General features: G+C 46.6%; 1 protein-coding gene across 2 annotated transcripts in view; it reads left to right on the top strand.

Moving 5' to 3' along the window:
• LOC120374450 (UDP-glucuronosyltransferase 1-6-like) overlaps window positions 1-18,235 on the top strand; it is an 80,833-nt gene that overhangs the window by 17,144 nt on the left and 45,454 nt on the right. The window contains exon 1 of one of the 2 annotated variants that reach the window (XM_039494178.1): window positions 8,915-9,789. The exons of the other annotated variant lie outside the window; for it this stretch is intronic. Within the exon in view, the coding sequence (XP_039350112.1) occupies window positions 8,926-9,789 (864 nt within the window). The 5' untranslated portion in view covers window positions 8,915-8,925. Of the gene's footprint in view, window positions 1-8,914; window positions 9,790-18,235 lie in introns of those variants that run through there. 2 annotated transcript variants of the gene reach the window in all.

Below are 18,235 nucleotides of genomic sequence, written 5' to 3'. Positions count from 1 at the left end.
GTGTGTATTCAACCCTGCGCCAGATTCTTTTTTGTCTTTAAGCTTTGAGTCTCATTTCATCTATACCAGGGTCTTAACCAATCTCCCAGACAGCCCTCCTCTCTGTGTTCCACTTGTAACCCTTCTGCCAGGCCGAATCGATAGCAGCAAGGGCCGGGTTCAATACATAGGGGTCCCTTCCCCACAACGTAATGCAAAACCAGCTCGAGCCCCCACCCAGTGACCTGGGAAAATCTTACACACACCCCTGGGCACCTCGAAGAGGCAATACTTCCCCTCTCGCAAGCACAGAGTCTCGGTGTAGCAGAAAACGTTTAATTACATGAGATAAACACAATTGGGAAAATACCTCAATTAGCGTTCATAGATTAAACCGTGAGCAAAGATCCACCCCAGGAAATTGGGCCGTGTCCTTCTCCACGGGCTCTTGAGTCCAGCAACCCAAAGATCACCCACAGTCCCAACAATCCCACACTCCAAAAGTCTCTGTCCCGGGTCAGTGCAGCCCCAGAGTTCGAGAGTCTATCTGCAGAGGTCCCTGTCCCCACCCCCAGCCTGGGTGGAAAGGGGCACCTTACGTGGTCCGTGGGGTTCTGCTCCTGCCTTCTCCACGAACTGCTCCACCAGCTGCTCTGCTCCACCAGCCGTCCCCACAAACTGCTCAGCTCCGCTCGCCGCTCCACCCGTCCCACAGCTGCTCCGCTCTGCCAGCTGCTCTGGTCCACCAGCCGTCCCCGCAAACTGCTCGGCCCCACTCACTCCATGGCTCCACAAACTGCTCCTCCAGCCATCCTCACGAACTGCTCCACTCCGCTCTGCAGTGTAGCTTCAGGCTCCCCCAGTAGTTAGCACAGTACTCAGTGTTCTCAGCTCAGCAATTCCAGCTCTTTAGTGATTTCAGCTCACAGTAGGGGAGCCCCAGTGCTAGTGCACCATTAGCCCAAAGTGAGTTCAGCTCAGTAACCTGTAACTAGATTCTTAAGGGAATCAAAAATCAATTCTGATATTCCACAATGGAGAGAGGCATAGGTGGAGCTGGTGCTTCCAGCTCACACAAGGCACCTGCACCACCAGGTACAGATACCTGTCCCCAGCCTCTCTCAATTCACTGGGTTTTGGAACCCATGTCCCTTGTCTAGCAAGTGCTATTTAGTTTATAATGAAACCCTTTATCATAAGACAGTTTTGTAGTTCCTAATTTACTTAATCAAGGTGACAACATTTTATTCCTCCTGCCCCAATAACAAAGAAATTGGGGATCCCACAGCTGTGAAAATAACCATCCCAGGCTGCTGTACTCTATGCTAAGTGGAGTGGGTTTGCCAATGCAAATGCACGTTCCTGAAATTCCTTTCCCCACTCCAATGCACATTCTTGAAATTCCTTTGCCCACTCCTCATAATTTACCACCAGATGTCAGGGTAGAGCTCATCCTGACTCTGCTTACACACTAAACAGAAACTCACTGTGCCCCTGATGTGCTGAGATGACACACCAGCCATACATCCAACATAGTATCTACCTACATGCTGAATTTATTAGTCTGCACTGAAGAACAGTTCCTTTTTGATAAAGTTCGAACAAATGGCTCCTTCTGAAGTGATTTAAACAAGGTGTCAAGGATCAGAGGGGTAGCCGTGTTAGTCTGGTTCTGTAAAAGCAGCAAAGAATCCTGTGGCACCTTATAGACTAACAGACGTTTTGCAGCATGAGCTTTCGTGGGTGAATAACCATCTAACCTTTTTATCTCTAGCTTGCTTCTTGCTTGCTTATATATACCTGCCCCTGGAAGTTTCCACTACTTGCATCCGAAGAAGTGGGTATTCACCCACGAAAGCTCATGCTGCAAAACGTCCGTAGTCTATAAGGTGCCACAGGATTCTTTGCTGCTTAAACAAGGTGGAGCTTGAGAATCCCAGGCCAGCGGTGGTATTCGAATGCCAAGGAAAGCTGAAAGGATAATCTGCCTTTGGTAGCCTGTTTATTCTTTACATTCTATAAAGTCTTGATGTGAGTACTTTGTACCTTAACCTTCTGGCTCAGGGAGAAGAAAGATCCCCTATTTCTTATCCAATCTAAAAATATAGATCCATTTTTCCCAGTGCACTGAGTTTGGGCTCCTCTTTATTAGGACTGCTGAATAATTGCCCATAATTCCAAATAGCTCCTCCTCTGTCCCTCTTGAATATTTTCTGCATAAATAGGTGATATTTTTTCCAGAAGTGGCTAAGAGTTGCAGGTTTACAGGGTGGACTTGCATCTGAATCACAACTTTCTCAGGGTTCTGTGAGAGCAGCATTCAAATTTCATTTCTCTGATTCTGGTAATATCCTTACTGTACCTTTTTAATGTTGTGTTCTTTCGTCTATCTTGGAAATTTTTGCATTGAGAATCTGTATGTGATGGGAAATCTCTTTTAAAGGACAGACCTCTGAACAGTGAGAAAAAGATATTTACCTTTGCATCATATCTTGCCACCATTTCATTTACAGAACTTCTCATTTACAACTGCAGTATCTAAAAGCAATGTCAGGCGATGGCCTTATAAGCTTTGCACTAGGAAAACCAACCAAGACTGAGTGTTAAGGGGGATATAGGGTGACCAGATGTCCCGATATTATTGGGACAGTCCCGATTTTAACACATTTGTTCCACATCTCGACCACACATCAGTCAGGACGCCCTTTGTCCTGATATTGGGGATTGCTCTCCATGAGTCACCGCCGAAGTCCCAGGGCTGGCATGGTGGTGCTTCCTGGGGCAGCTCCTGGCGGTGCGCCTACCCGCGAGCAGGAGCCTGCAGTGCTGGCGGCCCCTAGGCACAGAGGCGGAGGGGATCTCTGCATGCTGCACCAGTTCCCTCATGCCCAATCAGAGCTGTGGGGGTGGGGCTTGCAAGCGCTGGCAGCAGGCAGAGGGCCGCCCTAGGTAAGCACCACTAGGATTCCCCACCTCACCCCCCGGCAGGTCCCTCTGGCTCTTAGGGTTGGGGACCCGTGCGTGGCGCAGAGCGCCGGAGAGCGCCGCCCCAGGCTCCCGCCATCCCGGGAAGCGCAGTGAGCCGGCGTGGCTGCGAGCTGGGGGAGAAGCCCACCCTGAAGCGGCGGCGCAGTGCCATTCAGGGAGCCGCTGCCGCTTGGCTCTGGGTGGCTGGATGGGGCCCCGCCCTGCAGACCGCATAGCTCTGCTCCCCACTCACCGTACGGACAGCTCCCTGCGGTGCATGGGCTCTGGTCAGTGCTGGGCGCTGCGCATGCCAGCGGGGTAAATAGCAACCCGGCCCCCACCACGTCGTCCCCACATGGCCAGCCCGCCTGGGCCGCTGCAGCCGTGACCCAACGAGGGTGTTTGGCTGAGGATTGCAGCCTGCAGCGGCCGGAGGTGGTGGTGGGTGATGCCTCAATGTGGGGCGGATTCCCATGTGCCCCCGCAACTATCTCCCTCAGCGGGGGTAGGGGTGGTTATAAAGCCAGGTGGGAGAGTCAGTGGCCACTTTGGGTGAGTCTGCACCACAGTTTAAATGCAGGGTTAGTGGGACTTGCGTCAACTGAGCTGTGTTAGGGAGCCCTGGGCCTAGGGTGATCAAAGGTCCCAATATTAGAGGCTTTGTCTTATACAGGCAATTATTCCCCTCCCCCAGCCCCGGCCACGAAAAAAAAAGTGTCCCAATTTTTTACACTTGCTATCTGGTCACCCCAAGGGGGAACTACATATGAAGTAGATGCCTGGCTGGCTTACTTTGAATTGCAAAGTCACTCTTCCTTGTACTCCACATCCAGGGAACAACTTATGCAATCTATTTACTCATGGAAAGGTCAATTGTGTAGGGTCACTTTGTGTGTGCAGAACACTGCATTTCTCTACTGACTGATGAAAAGTGTCATCAGCAAACCTTGAAAGGTTCTAACGCTTGTCTATTGTCTGAAGAGATACAGAAGTATTCGTTAGAATTTCCTTCTTGTCTGATCTGTTTCAGGCTTGTGCTAGTAAATTTAAAATGCTGGATCATTATGGGACGAAGAGCATTCCCTCTATTCCATTGAGTGCTCCTCAAAACACAGCACTGGGCCAGGGACTCAGATGTGCTAGAGCTCTTCTCAGTGCACTTTGGGAGAGGGGTTGGGGCAAAGGCTATGTTTCCAGCATGCCCCAGCAATAGTGTGACATGAGCCTGGTTGTACATCACATGGGATTTTGCTTCCATAATAAAAAAGCTATGAAAAGTAGCTTCCTCCTCGCACTTTCCTATTGTATTTTATACATACGTAAAGGAAATTCCTAGCTACTCAGACAGGACAACTTCACAACCCTAATGTACTGCTCTGCCAGTGCAAAAGGGTTATAGTCCAGGCAATACCTTGCCCACTCTTTATAATACAGAGCTAGGAATGTGCTTGACATCACAGGTAGAGGAATGGCTCTTGCCTGAAGTCCTGGACTGAAACAACCATGTTCCTTCAGTTTAAAAAAAAAAACTTACTGAATGTCTATGGACCATTAAACAGCTGGAAACAACTCTGGAAAGTCAAGTGTAAGAATTTGAAGAGCAACTAGCACAAGACTCAAAAACTAAACAGCTAATAAAATAATAAGAATAAGAATAATACAAATTTAAGTATATCAGAAGCAGGAAGTCTGCCAATCAATCAGTCGGGCCACTGGACAATTGAGCGCACTCAAGGAAGACAAGGTCATTGCAGAGAAGCTAAATGAAGGCTTTGCATCAGTCTTCACTGCAGAGGATGTGAGGGAGATTCCAACATATTCTTGTTAGGTGACACATCAGAGGAACTGTCCCAGATTGAGGTGTCAATAGAGGAGGTTTTGGAACAAATTGATAAATTAAACAGTAATAAGACACCAAGACCAGATGGTGTTCACCCAAGAGTTCTGAAGAAACTCAAATATGAAACTGAAGAACTACTAACTGTGGTATGTAGCCTATCACTTAAATCAGCTTCTGTACAAGATGACTGGAGGATAGCTAATGTGATGCCAATTTTTAAAAAAGGCTCCAAAGGTGACCCCGGCAATTACAGGCTGGTAAAATTAAATTCAGTTCCAAGTAAATTAGTTGAAATTATAGTAAAGAACAGAATTCTCAGGCGCATGGCTCAGCAAAATATATTGGGGAAGAATCAACATGGCTTTTGTAAAGGGATATTAGCCTCAACAATCTAGTTCTTTGAAGGGATCAACAAACATATGGACAAGGGTGATCCAATGTACCTGGACATTCAGAAAGCTCCCTCACAAAGACTCTTAAGGAAAGTAAACAGTCGTGGACTAACCAGGAAGGTCTTCTCATGGATTGGTAACTGGTTAAAAGACAGGAAACAAAAGGTAAGAATAAATGGTCAGTTTTCAGAATGATGGAAGGACTCACCCTCAACAGAATGGCACTCGCTAGGTACATGGGTTCCAAAGCCCAATGAGTTGAGAGAGGGAGGGGTTCTCTTTAAAAGATACTGTTTGATACCTCCTATTTTCATGATATAATAAAAGGGCTAGTTTAGACTCAATTGGGAGTCTTGTTATATGCTGCAGAGCTGAAATTACTGGTACCTAGGTATAAGTATTAGACCTACCTTGGGATAGTGTCTCTATTGCAAGAGACTGCCCAGTATGCACCAGCTGTGAGGCTCTCCCACTAACAGCTGAAATTGCTGAGAGCTGTGTTAAAGGGGGGGCTCTGAAGATATCTTGGTGAGTGGCTAGCCAGGTGGCTGGTGGAGAGGAATGGCAAGTGGCCAGCAGGGCGGCTGGTAGAGAGAGTCAGAGCAGAGCCCTGCAGAGATGCGTGGCAATCAGCCATTGGGGTGACAAGCGAGTGCCAGAGCAGCTCACTTGTAAGGTGCTTCCTGACTCCCCACTTCCACACAGGGTGGGAGGTGAACTCTGCGGATGAACCTCTGAACTTTGGGGCTGCACTGGCCAAAGACAGCAACTGTGAGTGGAGTGCAGAGAAGGGATAGGCACGTTAAAGGAACTTTGGGTTTCTGGGGGAAGTATTGCCTGTTAGAGGCACCCAGGGGGTGGTGTGTAATTGTCCCAGGTCATGTGATGGGGGCTTGAGCTGGTTTTGTGTTGTATTATTGAAAAGGAACCCCTAGATACTGAACCTGGCCCTTGTTGCTGCTGGCTTTACCTGGCAGAAGGATTATACCTAGAACTAAGAAGGATGACAGGAAGTCTCACTAAAGCAGGATTAATCCAGTACATTGGAACTGTGGTCACCATAGGGAATGAGGATGTCCCAGTGTGCATGGGGCCATATGGCAGCATCCACAATTCCCAGCCATGTTCCCAGTAACTTGGGTGCTATGGGATAGCTGGCAAGATCTTCCGTGAATGTACCATCAGAAACATAGTTTGGCCCGGTAATAAGGGAAGAGAACAACCCCATGCATAAAAATGGGTGAAAATCTTCTGTTCAAACTTTTTTGTTGATGAAAAATTGGCATTTAGACTAAATGAAATTTGTGTTGTCTACTTTCCATGGAAAATTTTAATTTTCTCAGAAAACCAAGTCCTCGAAAAGAGATATATTTCACCCAAAACACAAAATATGACAAGTTGGCTTTGTAGCCATAGTGCCTAATGGGAGTTGTAGTTGAGTTTCCTCATGTCCCCATTTTCTCTATGAGTGGGGCTCTCCAGCCAGACTACATCTCTCAAGATGCACTAGCGCCCCTCTCCAAGAGGGAACCCTGATGCATTATGGGAGATGTAGTCTGACCTGAGACCCTGGCCTACAGAGGAGAATGGGTGCACCAAAATTAAAACGTCTATGGAGGTACTGAGGCAGTACTCCCTAATTGGAATATTTCTGTTTTGGGACAAAAAACTTGAGTTTTAGATTTTTTTCATAGAAAAGTGTAAATTTTCCACAGAAACAAACTCCATTTTCTGACTGGACTACCCAAAAGTTCATAGAACCATAGAAATGTAGGGCTAGAAAGGACCTCGAGAAGTCATCTAATCCATTCTCCCATGCAGAGGCAGGACCAATTATACCTAGACCATCCCTGACAGGTGTTTGTCCAACATGTTCTTAAAAACCTCCAATGACAGATTACACAACCTCCCTTGGAAGCCTATTTCAAAGTTTAATTATCCGTATAGATAGAAAGCTTTTTCTAATATCTAACCTAAATCTGCCTGCAGATTAAGTCCATTACTTCTTGTCCTACCATCAATGGGCATGGAGAACAATTGATCACCATCCTCTTTATAACAGCCCTTAACATATTTGAAGACTGTTGTCTGGCCCCCATCAGTCTTCGTTTCTCAAGACTAAATTACCAAAAGTAAACAGTCATGGACTAACCGGGAAGGTCTTCTCATGGATTGATAACTGGTAAAAGCCAGGAAACAAAAGGTAGGAATAAATGGTCAGTTTTCAGAATGGACAGAGGTAAATAGTGGTGTCCTCCAGAGATCTGTGCTGGGACCAGTGCTGTTAAACCTATTCCTAAATGATCTGGAAAAGGGGGTAAATAGTGAGGTGGCAAAACTGGCAGATGACACAAAATTATTCAAGATAGTGAAGTCCAAAGCAGACTGTGAAGAGTTACAAAGGGATCTCACAAAACTGGGTGACTGGGCAATAAAATGGCAGATGAAATTCAGTGTTGATAACTGCAAAGTAATGCACATTGGAAAATATAATCCCAACTATACATACAAGATGATGGGGGTCTAAATTAGCCTTTACCACTCAAGAAAGAGATCTTGGAGTCATTGTGGATAGTTCTCCGAAAACATTCACTCAATGTGCAGTGGCAGTCAAAAAAGCTAAAGAAACGTTACAACCCATTAGAAAAGGGATATATAATACGAGTAAATATCATAATGCCACTATATAAATCCATGGTATAGCCACACCTTGAATACAGTGTGCCGCTCTGGTTGCCATTTCTCAAAAAAGAAATGGAAAAGGTACAGAGAAGGACAACAAAATGATTAAGGGTATGGAAAGGCTGCCATATGAGGAGAGATTAAAAAGACTGGGACTTTTCCGCTAGGAAAATAGACAGCTAATGGGGGATATGATAGAGGTCTTTAAAATCAAGAATGGTGTGGAGAAAATGAATAAAGAAATATTATTTAGCCCTTGATATAGCACAAGAACCAGGGGGTCACCCAATGAAATTAATAGTCGGCAGGTTTAAAACAAACAAAAGGAAGTGCTTCTTCATACAGCGCACAGTCAACCTCTGCAACTTGTAGCCAGAGGAAGTTGTGTAGGCCAAAATTATAACTGGGTTCAAAAAAGAATTTGATAAGTTGGTGTAGGATAGGTCCATCAATGGCAGCTACCCAGGATGGGCAGGAATGCAAAACCATGCTGTGAAGTGTCCCTAGCCTCTGACTGCCAGAAGCTGGGACTGGACAACAGGGAATGGGTCACTTGATGATTGTCCTGGTCTCTTTATTTCCTTTGAAGCATCTAGCATTGGCCACTGTCGGAAGACAGGATATTGGCCTAGATGGACCAGTGGTCAGACCCAGGTATGGCCATTCTTATGTTTTTATGTTCACTACTTTTGTTGATTTAGGATGTGAATAACCTGTAATAATAAAGAGGCCTCTGGGAGATAAAATGTGCTGACTCAGATTGACTGGCATAGACTTGGAGTAGGGGAGAGGTGGCTATTGCAATTCAATGTGCAGATATTAACGTTAAGTTAATGAGTAAAACAAAGATATGGTCCTTGAATGGGAATGTTGCATTGCAAATGCAAGGGTAGAATTTGTCCATTAGAGGAGCAAAGGTTTTGTTGTGCCAAGTCAGTATATGAGGCAGTAAAAGTAGATGAGTTCAAATAAGGTTGCAAGCAATATAAACTCTGGGCAGTGTTAGTTCAGCTATAAAAAGTAGTTTGCAACATCTGTAGAGTCAAATCATCTTCCAGCTTTGAGATGGCTCCATTGTTTCCCACTTTTTACTTGTTTGCTGCAGGGATTTTTCCTTTCTTACTCTCCTTGGGGTTTGTGGAAGGTGGGCGGCTGCTGGTGATCCCTCAGGATGGAAGTCACTGGCTCAGCATGCGTGCAGTGGTGGAGAAGCTCAGTGAGAAAGGACATGAAATAGTAGTGCTTGCTCCAGAAGTTAATTTGCTCTTGAAAGAATCAGAGCACTACACAAGGAAAACGTATGCTGTGCCTTACATCCAGGAAGATCTTGACCAGAGTTTTAGTAAATTTGCTAACAGTCTCTTTCGTGAGGTCTCCTTTCCCTACACTATCCTTGCAGAATACCGGAATAACATGTACGTCGTTAACATGTTTTTTCATAACTGTGACAGCCTGCTGCAGAACAGAGAAATCATACAATACTTGGAAGAGAGTAAATTTGATGCACTCTTCACAGACCCAGCATTGCCATGTGGGGTGATCCTGGCAGAATATCTCTCCATCCCTTCTGTGTACTTCTTTCGTGGTTTTCCATGCAGTTTAGAGCATGCAATCAGTAAATCTCCGAACCCTGTTTCCTATGTCCCAAGATGCTATACCAGCTACACAGACCACATGACATTTACCCAGCGAGTGCTGAACCTAGTTGTTAGCACTTTAGAGACACCACTGTTTAAGGATTTGTATACCAAATACCAAGACATTGCTTCAAAGTTTCTCCAGAGAGATGTGCACTTACCAACACTTTACAGAAATGGCTCCATATGGCTCCTGAGATACGACTTTGTGTTTGAGTATCCCAAACCAGTGATGCCCAACATGGTCTTCATCGGAGGCATAAACTGTGAGGAGGCGAAGAACCTATCTCAGGTATGTCCAGTGATTCTGTTTTGTGTTTGCACTTTCATTTTGATATTTTCTCTGTGGAAAATGCTGTAGATGAGCAATGATCATTATACCTCATTGTAATGTGCCTAATTTACACACCCTCCTCCCTGACTCGCCACACAAAATACAAAATAGGATGCTGCCTGCATTGAATGTGAATTAGACTCCAAATGATTTTCTCTTGCTATAGGCAAACATCATTGGCTTAACATAAGTTAAAAGTCTAAGCAATATTACCAAACAAAGTGCAGGCTTTGCTGAAAAGTAGGTGAGCCAAAGTCCGCTGTTGTGCAGCAGTGTAAGTCTGGAGACTGGCCATTGACATTAACTGGCTAGAGATTTTCTCTGTTGTAAATTAAACCCGACTTTGTAACTGACATTTGTAAGTTTCAAAAAGGAACATGCTCAAGGAAAGTGAAAGTCCACAGCTGTCTGGAATGTTGTGTCGGCAGGAGTGGTGGGTCAGCCCTTCCACCTACCCCAGTGAGACCATTTCCTCCACCTCCTGATCAAACTTGTACCATTGTTATCCCTTCTCCTCCTCCTCAACCTCTGACTCTGCTCCAGTTCCTTTCCCTCACAATGTAGATCTGCTTTGGTCCGCCCCATCATAAGAAACTCCCGTTGAATCCAGCTCCCTCCTCAGCTGTCACCCCACCATATTTCTTTCTTTCACAGGGTCAAGTTCCTTTCTTCCAGTTTAACTTAAATACTCTCCAACCACTCCACTGAAACTGCTCTCTCCAAAGTCTCCGGTGGCCTCTTCCATGCCAGATCCCTAGGCTTTCACCTCATCCTTATCCTCCTTGAGCTCTCAGCTGCTTTCTGTCTCTGTTGATCACACTTTCTTTCTTGAAGCTTTTTTCTCTGCAACTCTGTCTCCTTGTTCTTGTGTGAGAATGTGTCTTTGTGTATCCCAGTGTGAGCTCGGAGGGTGTTAGAACAGCAGGGTCTGTTGGAGCTGACCAGGCTCCCTGTGTCTTCTCATGCTCCCAAACAAGGACAACTTGGGGGTTGGACTAGATGACCTCCTGAGGTCCCTTCCAACCCTGAGATTCTATGATTCTATGACATACGGGACAGTCCCGTCCCTCCCTGAGTTCCCTCTTACCGCCAGGGCAGTGAGATGGAATCCAGACAGTGGCTGACTGCTGCTTTCTTCCAAGACCTGATCGGCTTCCTATTCTAGGGGTGAGGTGCATCACGCCAACCACCAAGCCTCGTGGCAGAATCCAAACCCTCAGGATTCAAACACTGCCCATCTTGTGATGGACCAATCCCCATCAGGAACATACAAAGACACTTTTTTCTTTGCATAGGGGGGAGCCATATCCTGGCTAAGTGCTCTGTGCCCAAGCCTTTTCTTCCAGAATCTGCAAGTCCAGGGACACCTGGCTCAAGCTGCATCCTCTACAGTAATCCATGCAGTTCACTTCAGACCCAGAGGTGACCATTATGACCAGAGCAAAGCTGGAGAGATCAGCATCGGCCAACACATCCCACCCAAGGATCAGGCAAAGAAAGAGGCAGAGGACATGACAGAGTTGTGACTGAGGGCTTTGACTCTGACCACCTCAACAGTTATGAAGTCTGTGGTGCACAAGATCTCAGCACCAAAATCCCCGGGCAGAAGCTCCGGAACCTGTTTAAAAGTGGGGGGGCCACTTCCTACCACCAAGCCCCTTGTGCTGCTTCCCTCTAGCCTGTGCTTAACACAGCCTCTCCTCTGGTTCCCAGGCCTCTGGCTTCCCCTGAGCTCCTCTCAGCTTCTCCTTTCTCAGTGGGAACACCGACCACTCAGGACTGCCTCCCTGTGCTTCACCCCTCTCCGGGACTCACCACTGGGATTAATTCCAGCCCTGCGGCCTTCTTTGACTGCCTTCCTCAGGACCTTCCGCACTACAGTCCCTGGCAATTTACACACCAGGTCCCGACAGAAAATGGTACACTACTGCCTCATCAAAGGAGGAGGACACCAACTGAGTGCCAAGACAGAGAGCCAGAGAACATACCCCTGCCTGGGACCTCAGCATCCTTCTCCTGAGGCTCATGGAACGTCCCTTAGAACCTCTCTCAGAATGCGCCTTACACCACCTCCCTGGGACGACGGTCGTCCTAGCAGCTATGATGTCATCCTGAAGAGCGAGTGAGCACTTGGCACTTATGGCTGTACCCTACATAAGTCATTCATAGGGACACGGTGGGCTCAGAAATTCATCTAACACAGTCATGCAACCTGACTGTCTTCTTCTCAAAGCCACACCCAACACTAGGAGAAAAGGAGTTGCACACACTGAATGTAACCAGGACTTTGCTTTATTATATTAACAAGATGAAGATATTCACCATGTGACCTTGTCTGCATATAGCCACAGCCAGGCCATCTCCTCCCAGAGAACATTGAGATGGAGAACACAGTGTATCTCGCTGCAGTATCAGCTGCCTGGCATACCATCAAGTCTCCTTCCACCAGAGCACAAGTGCCATCCTCTGCCTGCTTCAGAAATGTGCTAATATCAGAGATCTGCAAGGCAGCAACATGGAGTAACCCATGGGCCCTTGTCAAGGACTGTGCCTTAGGTTTAGCTGCTAGGTCAGATGCCAAGCTCAGAAGAGCAGTACTACAATCACCGTTCAACTGATGCAGCTGAAATGCCTCATTTCTGCCTAGGGTGACCAGATAGCAAGGGTGAAAAATCAGGACGGGGTGTATGTGTGTGTAATAGCCACTTATATAAGATAAAGCCCCAAATATCAAGATTGTCCTTGTAAAATCAGGATATCTGGTTGCCCTAGTTCCACCCTCCTGAGGGGATACTGCATATCAGTCACCTGTGACTCCCAGTGAGTTTGATCACTGGCCACCTCCTTTTTTCCTGTACTGTACACCAGGAGTGGGCAAACTTTTGGGGCCAGTGGCCACATGTGGGAATAGCAATTGCATAGCGGGCCATGAAAGCTCACAAAATTGGGGTTGAGGTGCGGGAGGGGGTGAGAGCTCTGGTTCGGGGTGCAGGCTCCAGGGTGGGTCCAGAAATGAGGGGTTCAGGGTGCAGGAGCAGGCTGGGGGTGGGGTGCAGGAAGGGGGTGAGGGCTTTGTCTGGGATTGCGGGCTGTAGTGTGGGGCTGGGAATGAGGAGTTTGGGGTGTTGGAGGGTGCTCTGGGCTGCGACCAAGGAGTTCGGAAGGTGGGAGGGGGATCAGGGCTGAGGCAGCGGTTTGGGATGCAGGGAGGGGTGCAGGCTCTGGCTGAGGGTGCAGGCTCTGGGGTGGGGCTGGGGATGAGCAGTTTGGTGCTGCAGGAGGGTGCTGCAGGCTGGGATTGTGGGGTTTGGAGGGTGGGAGGGGGATCAGGGCTGGGGCAGGGGGTTGGGGTTAGGTTGGAGGCTCAGGGGTGCAGGCTCCAGGTGGCGGCTTACCTCAAGCAGCTCCTGGAAGCAGTGGCATGTCTCTTGTCTGGCTCCTACGTGGAGGTGCGGCCAGGCAGCTCTGCACACTGCCCTGTCTGCAGGCACCTCTCCTGCAGCTCCCATTGGCCGCGGTTCCCGGCCAATGGGAGCTACAGGGGTGGCGCCTGGGGCAGAGCGGAGTCCCCTGGCTGACCCTATGTGTAGGAGCCCAAGGGGGGCCATATCATGGCTTCCGGGAGCTGCAAGGGGCAGCCCCTGACCCTGCTCCCCAGTTGGAGCGCTGGAGGGGGGCCTTGCCGCGGCTTTTGGGAGCCGTGTGCAGCAGCCCTTGACCCTGCTCCGGCTGGAGCACTGGAGCAGGGCAAGCCCCAGATCCCACTACCCAGCAGGAGCTCAAGGCCAGGTTAAAACAGCTGGCAGGCCAGATCCGGACAACAGGCTGTAGTTTTCCCACTCCTGCTCTACACTCTTTCTTTAGGTGATTGTATCTACTTACTTGGCTTTAATTAACAGTTATACATCGCTGATTAAAAATCTAGCTGTCTATTCTTGTCCCCCTCCATCCAATCCCACATCTCGGCCTGTCTCTCTGAGTCTCAGTGAGGTCTCACCCTCAGCTTAACCTTAGCATTGTTAAAACTAAACTGCTCTGTTCTACCCCTTGGAGCATTCCCCTCTTCCTCTCTCACTGGTAGCAACATCACAATCCTCTCCGTTACTCAGGCCTATAACCTGGTACCATCTCAGATTAGTCCCTTCTCTAGAACCACACATCTAGGTCATGCTAAATCTTGCTGCTGCTGCTTCTTCCACAGCATCTCTGAGATTCAGCCCTTTCTCTCTACCCACACCACTAAAAATCACATCTGGGGCCTCATTACCTCCCATCTGGCTACTGGATTCTCCTCCTCCTCTGCTCTTCCTGAAAGCTAAGTCACTCCATGCAGGTCAACACAAAAAGCTGCTGCCCATCATTTTTGACCAGGTCACCCCACTGAAGGAGTCCGTTCACTGGTTCCCTCTTCACCATATCAGATACAAGTTCCTTGCCTTCACCTTTAAGGGCCTTCACAACTTAGGGCTAGTCTACACTTACCTGCCGGGTTGACGCGGTGAGTTCGACTTCTCGGAGTTCGAACTATCGCGTCTAATCTAGACGCGATAGTTCGAACTCCCCGCGCGCGCTCCGGTCGACTCCGGTACTCCACCACTGCAAAGGGCGGTGGCGGAGTCGACCTTGGAGCCGCGGACATCGATCCTGCGGCATCTGGACGGGTAAGTAGTTCGAACTAGGGTACTTCGAATTCAGCTACGCTATTCACGTAGCTGAACTTGCGTACCCTAGTTCGACCCCCGCTCTTAGTGTAGACCTGCCCTTAGCCTCTTCCTAGGTCTTGGCATTTGTATTTACTGTGTCTCCTTTCCATCAGCAGTGCCAGTCTCCATCATGCCTTTGTGTGCTTCTTTCACAAGCATGTTCATGCTTTCACCATTGCTGCCCCTCATGGCTGGAACATGAAAGTGATTAAGCAAATATAAACAGTAGAGGCAGTGACCTGGTGGAGGAATCACCCAGGCAGGTGATGGTATATATGCTGATTTGGAATGACTCAGATAAAGTGAGAGCAGGGGAAAGGTCAGTGGGGTTATGTAATTCAGACAAAGCACTGTGGATAGGGACAAAAACAAGCAAAGGGGAAATACAGATAACACTGCAGAGTGGAGAAGCTTTATTTTGGGCACAAGTCAGAGGACTGAAAAAGCTTTAAATCTCATAGTGAAAAGCCAGTTGTGTTTCAGCTTTTGGCAATAAAATGTTGGTTTCAAGTGTCTCTTTGGCAGAAAGGTAAGTGACACAGGATAAATATTTAGGAAGATAAATGGATAGTCTCAGGGTTTTAGCCTTCCTTCATTCTGTGTACTGTTGACACTTCAGAATGGATGTCCCTGCTCAGCACGAACAGAATGAACTCAATTGGAAATAGTTCTTGTTATATTAGGCACTGGTTTTCTCTTGGAGAAATCTAAGCAGCATAGTAGGGAAATGTATACAATGCCATAAACGCAGGAAGAGGTTCTTCTGCATCCTTTTGCATTTGCTACCTAAAGAACACATATAAGCACATAAGAGCTACCATACAGCATCAGCCCAATAGTCCGACTTGCCCAGTATCCTGCCTCTGACATTGGGCCATTCTTGAGCTTCAGGGAGAGTGAACAGAATAGGGCAATTACTGAGTGATCCACCTGTCTTCCACTCTTGGCTTCTGGTCATCAGAGAGCTAGGGTTGCCCTTAGCATGGGGTTGAATCTGACCATCTTGGAAAAAAGCCATTGATGGACCTATTCTCCATGAACTTAGCCAGTTCCTTTGTGAACCCAGTTATACTTTTGGCCTTCACAACATTCCATGGGAATGAGCTCCACAGCTTACTTGTGTGTTGTGTCGAAAAGTACCTCCTCCTCTTTGCATTAAACCTGCTGCCTATTAACTTGATTGCACAACCCCTATGTTTTGTATTGTGGGAAATGGGTAAATAACATTTCTGTATTCACTTTTTCTACACCAGTCATGATTTTATAGACCTCTGTCTTATCCCCCTTAGTCATCTCTTTCCTAAGCTGAACAACCCTAACCTTTTTAATCTCTTTGCTAATGGAAGCCGTTTCATACCCTTGATGAACTTTGTTGCCCCTCTCTGAACCTTTTCTAGTTTCACTAAATCCTTTTTGAGATGGGGCGACCAGAACTGCACGCAGTATTCAAGGTTTGGACACACCATGGATTTATATACATTTTCTGTCCTATTTTCTAACCTTTTCCTAATAGTTTCTAGCACACTATTAGCCTTTTTAACCGATGCTGTGCATTGCATGGAAATTTTCAGAGAGCTATCTACAGAGACCCCAAGATCTCTTTCTTGGATGGTAACAGATAGCTTACAAACCATAATTGTATATGTATAATATAGATTTGTTTCCCCCCAAATGTGCCCTTCTTTGCAATTATCTGTGTTGACTTTCATCTGCCTTTTTTTTTTTTTTTGCCCAGTCACCCAGTTTTGTGAGGTCACTCTCAGACTGTGGCTCACAATCATAAGTTTGTTACACACAAAGACACAAACCCCAAGCTGAGTTCTGTACTTAGATTTCACCAACCAAGTATCAAGTGTGAACTCCTCAAGTGCTAGAACAGTCTAACCATGGAGTCATAGACAGTCCCCTCGGGCACTCCAGTCTATCTTGCCATCAACCTGCCTTTTTGATAGATGGCCCCTTACACCAAAAGTCATAATATTCAGTCCCCCTTCCCACAAAGTTCAAGGTGTGATGGAATAAGAGTTTGTGCATTCCCCTCTTTATGGGTATGGGGGAAGCAATTAACAAAGTCTTTTGTTCACTGATGTGCCACAATGGTTTGTCTGGTATCTATAAGCCTTCTTTTGTTGGGAAGGAGATGACACCTCTTGTGGTAAACTAGTATTTCACACTCAGTAATGCTTCTCTCCTGACTGGGCGGATTTACAGTTTCATAGCAAACACTTGCATAGTTACAGAGCAAAACACATAACTATTACCTTATAACACAGGATACAGATATTAGAAGTGAGATTAATGCAGGCAGCAACTCACTAACATTTCATAAAGTTCAAACTCTAAACACATTCTTATAACTCTAACATCTATTTTAATACTATTGACACACAAGTGAGTCAGACTGGTTTCCAGCTATGCATTTGTAAGTGTTCAGTGAGGCCTAGGCGCCTTTGTATGAGTTGGCATCTGGTCTGCCAGTGTCACGCACTCTAATTCCCTAGTCTGTTTTGGACTTAACTATCTTGAATAATTTTGTGTCTCCTGCAAGCTTTGCCATTTCACTGTTCACCCCTTGTTCCACATCATTAATGAATAGGTTGAACAGCATCAGACTCTGTACAGTTCCTTAAGGGACCCCTCCTTCACCTCTCTCCATAGTGAAAACTGACCATTTATTCCTATGCTTTGTTTTCCATCTTTCAACCAGTCACTGATCCATGAGAGGACCTTCCCTTTATCCTAGGTTTACTTAGTTTCCTTAAGAGCCCTTGGCAAGGGACTTTGTCAAAGGCTTTCTGTATCAACACTGTATCAACTGGATCACCCTTATGTATGTTAATGACATGTTTATTCTAAAACCTCTTCTACTGACACATCAGTTGAGGACAGTACTGCAGGATCTGTCATCCAGAAAGAATAGCTCTGATATGAGTATCTCCTCCACATCATCGGCAGTAAAGATTGATGCAAAGAATTCATTTAGCTATTCCACAATGGCCTTGTTTTCCTTGAGTGCTCCTTTACCCTCTCGTGGCCCCACTACCTGTTTGGCGGGCTTTCCTAACTCTGACAGTCTGAAAAGATAAGTTTATTGTTAGTTTTTGGATCTTTTGCAAGTTCAAAGAAAGACGTTCAGAAGGCCTGCCTTCATATACTTCTACATTGGACTTGCCAGAATGTATGCGCCTTCCTGTTTTCCTTATTAGGATTCAACTTCCAAAATTTAAAGGATGCCTTTTTTCCATTAATGGCCTCCATTAGTCTCCTGTTTAGCCACGGTGGTTCTCTTTTGGTCCTCCTACGGTCTTTTTTGATTTGGGGTCTGCATTTAGTCAGAGCCTCTATTTTGGAGTTTAAAAAACGTAAAAAGTAGTCTCCATATTGCTTGCAGGTATTTTACCCTGGGGTCTGCTCTTTTTAATTTCCACTTACCTAGCACCCTCATTCACATGTGGTTCTCCTTTTTTAAATCAAATGGTACCCTGATGGGGTTTGTTGGTATTTTCCCTGCTACAAGGTTGTTAAATTTAATTGCATTAGGGTCACTATTTTCAAGCAATGCAGCTATAGTTGCCTCTTGGAGCAGATCCTGCACTCCACCTATGACTAACTCAAGAATTGCCTCCCCCTTGTGGGTTCCTGGACTAGCTCTCCCAGAATCAGTTATTAATGGTGTCTAGAAATTTTATCCCTGCATCACA

Source organism: Mauremys reevesii, linkage group 11 (assembly GCF_016161935.1).
Source record: "Mauremys reevesii isolate NIE-2019 linkage group 11, ASM1616193v1, whole genome shotgun sequence".
NCBI lineage: Eukaryota > Metazoa > Chordata > Testudines > Geoemydidae > Mauremys > Mauremys reevesii.
The sequence above is the reverse complement of the archived record's forward strand: the minus strand, read 5'-3'. Positions and strand labels throughout refer to the sequence as shown.